This window comes from Cuculus canorus, chromosome 19 (assembly GCF_017976375.1).
Source record: "Cuculus canorus isolate bCucCan1 chromosome 19, bCucCan1.pri, whole genome shotgun sequence".
Lineage (NCBI taxonomy): Eukaryota > Metazoa > Chordata > Aves > Cuculiformes > Cuculidae > Cuculus > Cuculus canorus.
In genome coordinates this window covers 6,652,093-6,660,085 of record NC_071419.1, presented here as the reverse complement: position 1 = coordinate 6,660,085, position 7,993 = coordinate 6,652,093, and the positions used below count along the sequence as shown (strand labels likewise).

The 7,993-nt window shown below is 47.6% G+C and overlaps 1 protein-coding gene across 22 annotated transcripts in view; it reads right to left on the bottom strand.

The window, feature by feature from the left end:
* DNM1 (dynamin 1) overlaps nt 1-7,993 on the bottom strand; it is a 66,721-nt gene that overhangs the window by 198 nt on the left and 58,530 nt on the right. For 7 of the 22 annotated variants that reach the window (XR_008453050.1, XM_054084611.1, XM_054084618.1 and 4 more), the window contains one exon: nt 186-1,334. The exons of 3 other annotated variants lie outside the window; for them this stretch is intronic. Coding sequence is in view for 13 of the 19 variants with exons in the window: in XM_054084611.1 (XP_053940586.1) it covers nt 1,262-1,334 (73 nt within the window). In the remaining 6 variants the exon portion in view is untranslated. 12 more of the 22 variants (XR_008453049.1, XM_054084621.1, XM_054084622.1 and 9 more) reach the window with 6 other exon arrangements.

The following is a 7,993-nucleotide window of genomic DNA, read 5'->3' as shown; positions in this document are numbered from 1 at the left end:
AGAAGTAGTAAAACAACAGTTAAAATACAGAAAGGAACTGGCATCAGAACAACAGAGGATCCACAACAGAAATCAAGAGCAATAGCACTGAAATAAGAGAACTTCAATCTGAATCAGGCCTGGTTGAAAGCCTGCAACGCAGGTGGCTCATTTAGCTCTGGTAGAGACATGACATCCAAGATGCATAGGGTTCATATACTTTTAATTCTCAAGTCTTTTTTTTTTTTTTTTTAAATACATAGAGCATGAAAAGTAAAAACCAAACCTTTAGAAGATGAGTTGCGATCAACAACGGTTACAAGTTTCCCCAAACACGTACCATCCACATGCAAGAAAAGGCTACGGAAGAAGTCACCACAGTACCCAAAAAAACACTGAGAGATGTGCTTATTGAAAGCAGAAATATTTGCAACAAAACATTACGCAGCGAACTCCCTGAAAACGTTTGGTTGTCCATTTGCAAGGGGGGAGCAGCGTTATCTATTCCCCTCTCCCTGCTGGGTTCAGGAAAGTCAGCTCAAACCGATGATGCGAGACAACAGCTGGCGGGAGCCAGAGCATCACCAGCAGCATTTCCCCGGCCCTTTCGGGGAGCCGGGCGCGAGCAGGTCCGAGTGCTCCCTGCACGCTGAGGTGTGTGCGCTATCTCAGACTTCACTCTAGCAGGATTACGCCGATCCACTGAGTTCCCCCCTTCGTCATCTCCCTGCCTCACTGATGTAAGGTTGATTGCACTGTTCCCAACGTGAATTTTTGCACCTTAGAAGTCAAACTAATACACAGGACATTTAATCTGTTCCTAACGCTGTCACGTGTTTTGACAGTATTTTTCTTCTAAGTCATACTTTTGTCTTCTTAACTACAAGGAAAGAAAATAGCTACGGATCAGTGCTAGGCGCTACAACTAACTGACGCAGGCAGGATGCTTCTCCAGGCTAGACCAGTAAAGGTGAAATTCCTGGAGGGACAGCCACCACTTGGACTTAAGGATATCCCTGCGGCTGTTCTCTCCAAGGAGCCCGTGTACTTCAGGGATCCGTGCCACTCAATGAGGCTACTCTATGCTCACAAAGCAATACAGGACGCACGAGTGAAGACGAAGAGCTCGATCACTAGGCTAGTGTTTTACGACACACCAGGAAGGGGTGGTGGGAGGCAGAGATGTGGGATGGATGAGAGGAGTGACTGTGGCTGTGGAAGGGAGGGTGGAATGGGGAAGCCGCCAGCACGGCATTTGTCGCCAGCTGTCTACAGCCTCGAGTTATAAATCTAAGAGGGACGGTTCAGCCGGTCGGATTATGGTAGGTCGAGTAGGTGAGGCGGGGCCCCTTCTGCTGTGAAAAAGCAGAAAACAAAAAACAAGAGAACACACACCGTGGTTAGCACAGCAATCGCAGTCACAATCACACATGCTTCTCCACCTCGCCTGAGCCAGCAAAAGAATGAAACTTGAGGCACAAACTACCGGAGTGTGATTCCAAAGGAGACCGATGGGTTTAGATCAGGCCCCGTGACGGCCTTTCTGCACAGCAGGGGTCACCAGGCAGCCAGTTTTGCTTTCCCTCTGAAATTTGGAAGTGCAGAGATTTATTGCCAGCAAGCGCACTGGCTCTGGAATGAGAGTGGAGAAGCATGGCCAACAGTGAGCTCCTGTATCAAGCACATGAGTCACACAGCATGGATGGGGTCCTCTGAGACGCGCTGCTGTCAGAGGCTCTTGGCCAGTTTGGAGGAGCACCTTCTTCCCCTGCCCTCAAGGGAACCGCGAGCCTGAGGTTGCCTATTGCAATACACAATACTGATCTGATATCACTTGCTGCTTCCAGTTCTCTAGTTCTGGAGCAGCTTCGACTTTCAATAAAAGGAACTTTGGCCACTGCTACTCCATTCTGTTTCAACTCTTTTGCTGGTACTTGAGCTAGCTAAGTGGGCAAGTTGTTTGCTCTCCTTGTGGATTAAGTGTTCCAGGATTTTGTCCAGTAAGGGACTAGGGAAAACCAAACCCTTAGAAGATGAAAGACAACCACCCTGCCTTCTCTTTCAAGTCGTTACTTGCAAGACCATTTCAGACTCAGACTTACAAGTTGTGAGAAGTCTCCAAATAAAAGTGTTCTGTGTGTCAGTGAGTACAACTTATGTTTTCCTTTTAAAGCACGCTCCCTGCAGTGCCTGCAACCTAAACAGCATCACGATGGCGTACCGTTATAACTAAATTGTTCAGCACCAAACCAGAGTGGTTTTACAGTCCGAATTGCCTGAAATGCAAAGAACAAACCCAGCAGAGGCAGAGCAGAGAGGAAGTATTTGCACTGGTTATACAGAACCAGATGTGACAGAATTAATGCCTGAACTGTCCTCACTGATAGGCTTCAATGAAGATCAGAGACTTGACCAACTGCTGGAAATGAAGGTGCTCCCGTAACACAGGGGCTGAGGAGGATGTTTACAATACTACTTGTCTTCCGAGGGAGGGAACTCTTCTGCACTGACTGCAGGTCTATAATCACGCTGGTACCAGAGGAGCTATACTCTGAAAAAACTGGGGCAAGCTCCCTCACCTTGGCAAGCGAACCAGAGCAACTCCAGTCCTGTTCATTCAACCTCAGCAGAATTTATTGCTCCATTATTGCTCTCATAAGCCCCAGAGTTCAAAACAATTACAAACACTTGTTCCTCGCCTTGGGAAATGATACATTAAAAACCTTCAGACACTAAAACATTTCCAAACGTTATTTCTTTGACTGAAAATGTCAATAGGGACTGCAAGACCCATTGTCTGCATGCCAATCAAGTTACTATTCTCGTACAGCAAATTATGATGGGATCGAGCTAACTTGGAAATTACAACCACCTTTGGAGGATGCTAAAATACCGCTGTGTCCCAGAAGCAAACCTTAAAATGAGATGCGACAACTGGGGAATCTGTGAACCTGAACTTCATGAGGTGTGGAATCTGTGTAGTCTCTCTATACGGTGCTCACAGTGTGCACGCAGCTGTACAACCATCCAGTGGCTACTCCTGTCATTGGAACAGGAAGAGCACTTGAATTAAAACCTTACAAAACTTCAGCTCAGCCTTTAGTGAGATGCTGTTGCACTGCCTCGTGTGTCAGAAGGGGTTTTTTTTTTTGAGAAGCATGAAGGAGTTTTTGCATTTCAGGAGTTTGGACAGGTTATCCTATCAGCCTCTGGAGATCTACATGAAAAGGATGCCTGAGGTCACCAGACTACGTAATGTGTTCTGGCAACAGAGGCCACTTGATCCTACCGGAATAAATAGGGCTGAAAGAAGCACTAATAATTTAGAGGTAGATGTGCTGCTTATTTTGTAATGTATTATGATTGATTTTTGCAGACACTCATTTCTCAGCACTCAGAGCATTTTAGGGGGATGGGCTGTCACTCAAACTTACAGGTTTTATCTCTGCTCAGGTTTTCTGGAGACATAGAATCTTCCTGCTAAGGTTATAGAAGCCTGAAAACTGTTTCCCAGCACAAAAAGGGACAGAGAAGTCTCTCAAGCAACGTTTACCCCTGAAACGCTGTTTCAGTCTGTCTCACTGCACTGCTAGCCAAGCCCTTTTCCATCATTGGAAAGTCACTCTCCTCTTTCAGGACAGCAAGGAATAAAATTGTGCTCACGAGGAAGCCCACAGCAGTGTCCAGGACACGTGGAGTCCTGGCAGGAGCCTGATGAGACCAGTAACTCTGACTGTCAGGTCCCTTGAAGTCAGCCCTTCAAGTTATACCCTGACAGAACAGAGACAAATCCTATCTAGAAACCAACAGGCTACGAGAGTTCTGCTGAGAAGGACCCAACAGACAGTAAAGCGCTACATTTATTCCCTCGGGCTGCAAAGGGTTTGGGGCGGAGGTTTTGGGGTTGACTGTTTTTTGGTGGTGTTTTGGTTTTGAATTTTTCTTTCCTTGGTGCTCTTTATGCCAGATTGACAACAGAATGCCTCAAAACAGCGAGTCCCAGAATGAGTACAGACAGCAGCGAGCCTCCTTCCTGCGGCTGTTCACCAGGATGCACGTTTCTAAGGCTGCCAGGGATGTCTGCAGCAGGCAGAGGATCGGAGGAAGCTGCTGACTGCTCCAACACCTCTGCAGTATGTCATCAGCGAGAAGGGCTGACGGATGACGTTCTCAAAGATGTCAATCACTGCACTGGTTTGACGTGATGTGGCATCTTTCAGCTCTAACTGCAGTGACGTGCAGCAGTTACAGACAGCGCCTACTGCAAGATGGGGGCTGTGACCCCCCCCCACCCTGGAACAGCAGCTTAGACTCCCGCTATTCTCAAGGTAGGACTTCAGCACACACTGCCCCAGCCAGCAGCAAGGGAATCTACAGGAGCTGCTCCGCTCCTCCCAGTTTTCAGTTCAAGAAACACCCACAGAGAAAGGGAGAAAGGGCCCACATTACCCACACCTGCCCTGCTCTGCCCCATCTACCCCTTTGTCAATAAGGGCCAGAGATTCCCGTGAGGAAGACTCAGGAGAATTTGTCAGATCTCATTCTTCATACTCCTACGCTCAGTGTTAACAGGACAAGGATGAGCCTGTCCCAACACTCTGTCACATCACCAAACAGGTACAACGCTGCAAAACGCAGGGAGAGACAGGAAAGGGAAACGGGCAGAGTGCTTGGAAGGATAAGGATCACTAAAGCCCTCCTCTCACAGGGTCAGGGACAGAAGGCAGTTTGAATGGAAGCAGAAGAGTAACCAGGAGAGTGGAGAACAAGCAAAGGGAATTCACTTCTAAAGGTGACGATGGGACACAAAGGATCACAGGGAACATTCGGTGTCAGTTACCCTGCACTCAGACACGGAAGTCCTGTTATCAACAACCCAAACTCCTCCTGCCTTCCATGAGCACTAGTGACACAGTGAGGGAAGGAACACTACTCCAGACAGACACTAGAGTATAAGAAGAGGAGTCTGAACTAACAGCTCCCCAAGTCTGCATCGTGATCCTAACAGAGCTGACAAACCAAATCAAAGCGAGTTCATTCAGCTGATCTCCCAGTCAGTGTGGATAGAAGCCAAATGAGACGCAGGCAATTTAGACCTTGTTGCCAGAGCTCGTTCCCCCATCCCACCTCCTCTATCTGAAGCAGAGAAAGGGTCCTCCAGTGACCTTAAGTCAGGTACCGAGGCCTTCCCAGCTCCCGCAGCTCAAGTAGCTGCTGCAGCTCTCATCAGCCAGTTTTTTTCCGTTCAAGACTCCTCCCTTTATGAGATCCTGGCAGAGGTGGTTCACTGGACAAGGGACTCTGTTACTAACACAAGAACTAGGCAGTGAGGCGAGCTGCAGAGCGGATGGAGGATGGGGACACAACGACTCATGCAGTGCAGGGAGAGCGTAAAACGTACCGTGGCTGCCAGTCCTCAGGGGTCACTGATAGTGATTCTGAAAGACAACATGAAATCAACATGGCAGTTCAGACAGTTCAAGGCAGAGGCCACACAGACTGTCAGGAAGGTGGAACAGACACATGCACTTGCGCAGACACCCTCCAGCGCACGGCACCAGGGTTGCACTCAGCCGTGTAGGACTTCACATACACCATCACAGCCTCAACTCCGCACACATCCAGAACCCTGCTGTGCACAGGGCTGCATGGAAAGAGGTCCTGCCTCTTCACACACCTCCTGGTCGTTATGCACACACCCAGCAAATCCACACACACATCCAGGCTGATATTCACGCCTGCCAAAGCAGCAGTAAGCCGAGGGCTCGGCTGGGCACAGGCTGCTTGACTTGTCTCTTGCTGAGGATTCCTATCTTCTGAGCACATTAAGTGCTAGACTTGAATCAAACAGCTCAGGAAACAGGGAGATAACATGCAATCCTGAGCACTACTCAAAAAGGGAAGAAGCAGGTGAAGACTTGTTTTCTGAAGGTCACAATCATGATGTCAGCTATTCTGACCTCCTGAATAAATTAAAGACAAAGCTGCATGAAGCAATGCTTACAGTGATGGTGACCACTTGCATCTTTCCTTAGATGTACCAAAGGATGGAGAACTCCTTAATGCCTTCAACAGATTTTTCCCATGGTGAAGTCATTCTCACTTAAGCTTTCTCTGAGCTGTGTAAGCTCTTTCACTTACAGTTTATCCAACTATTTTAAACTGCAGATACTAAATACCTGGAGGAACATCTTCATGCTTTTCCTCGCCAGAGGAACTCCTCCTGCACAGCTCCAACAGACATACAGTCTGAATTCAGTCCTCAGCACACACAGATAGGACCTTAACATTGTTTTTAACTTTCAGCTTCCAAAGTTAAGTATTTGGCAATACAGGCTTCCAGAGTAGACCGAATAAATGCTATATACAGAAGCAGGATGGTAAGTAAATCTGGTTTAAGAGTACTTAATTGTATGCAGGGAAACCTTCCTGTGCAAGAAAATGGACCGTGTGGTGTTCATGTGTGAAAGCACATGTCTGTACAGTCATGTTTATTAAAAAAAAAGTGGAGCAACACGTCTAAGTTCATCCATAAAAGCAGATACTCACACAAACCAGAAGCACCAACAAACTACCAGACTTCTACACAGGCACTGGTGTGCCTAGACATGGATAGTACACTCAGCCACCACCGTGCACTCCCAGTTCACTACGTAACACCAGCTCTTCCAGCAAAGCCCACTCTTGCCATCAAGAGCTTTGTTCCTCTCACACACATGCGATAGTGTAGCCCAGTTAGCAAGGGAAAAGATGGGTATTAAAAAAAGCAATGATGGAGATGGCATTCGTTCACCCATGGCAGAAGGACCCGAGTCCAAGTGCTAGCAGGGAACATTCTTATTCTATATACAGAAGAAGAAGAGAAAGAGTCCCTTGTCATTGGAAATTCTCCATTCATCAGTGAACTCAAATGACAAGCTGGCATCAGGATCCAGAGGAGCCTATGAACAACTGGAAGAATCAGAGAGGGGGATCAGAGAATGAGCATCACATCACAGCTTCTGGAATTACATTTTGAGCTCCAGACCAGGGCAGTCAGTTGCATGCAATCCAACCTACCATTTCCTTCTAACTCAAGGGATTGCTTGGTTAGGTATGAAACACTTTCTTCCTCTTCTCCCAGTGCTGTTCCCTACCTTCCTCTAAGCCCCTCATGCAAAAAGCAGAAAAGCCATTGAGACAGCCTACGACAGATTTCTTGAAAAACAGCCAATTCATCTGAGCCCACTTAGGGAATCCTATCACAATGATCAGGTATATAGAATATTTTTCATGAGTGAAGAAATGAAACTGAGTGAAAGAAGAAAGATGGGAGACAAAAAGAAGCACAAGTACACTGAAAAACAAAACCACAGAATCACAGTATATGGAAAAGCAGGGTCACAAGAAGCACGAGCCAAAAAACACAGTAGAAGCATGCTGACATCCATAGGTGCCACCAGCAGGACCTCAGTCCCTGGGGCAAACTGAGGCACGTGTGGACAAGTTACTGTGTGACCCGCATCAGGGTGCACAGGGAGGACTGGGGCAGAGGCACCAAGAAAGTCAAACCATTTGCACACACCAGAGTCAAACTGGGCTATAATCTCTTTGGACTCATCCATCTCTCAGCTGGACACAGCCTGGGAGAGAACGCTTTCCCTCCAAACAGGCAGCACCAAGTATGAGCTGGGGCACTCTCCCAGGAGGAAGACTGAACTGTCTCTGCCAATACCACCACCACCCATCGATGGGCTGGGTGTTTCCACAGAAAATGGCAGAGCTTCAGCCACGTCCCACCAGCCCCTACTAGAGAGGAGAGATTTTCCATGAGGGAAGTGTTCCCTCTGGTGTGTCACTGGGGAGTTTCTGGTTATGTTCATTCTTTACTCTGCAATTTCCTTTTCTTCCTCACAGGGAGACCAAACACCCAACACAGAAACATTCCTGGTTCCAGACTGCTTCCTAAGTCCTGTTCAGGAACACGTGCTTAGCTGCACAGGGGATAATCCCTTATTATTATGTTGAAATCTGT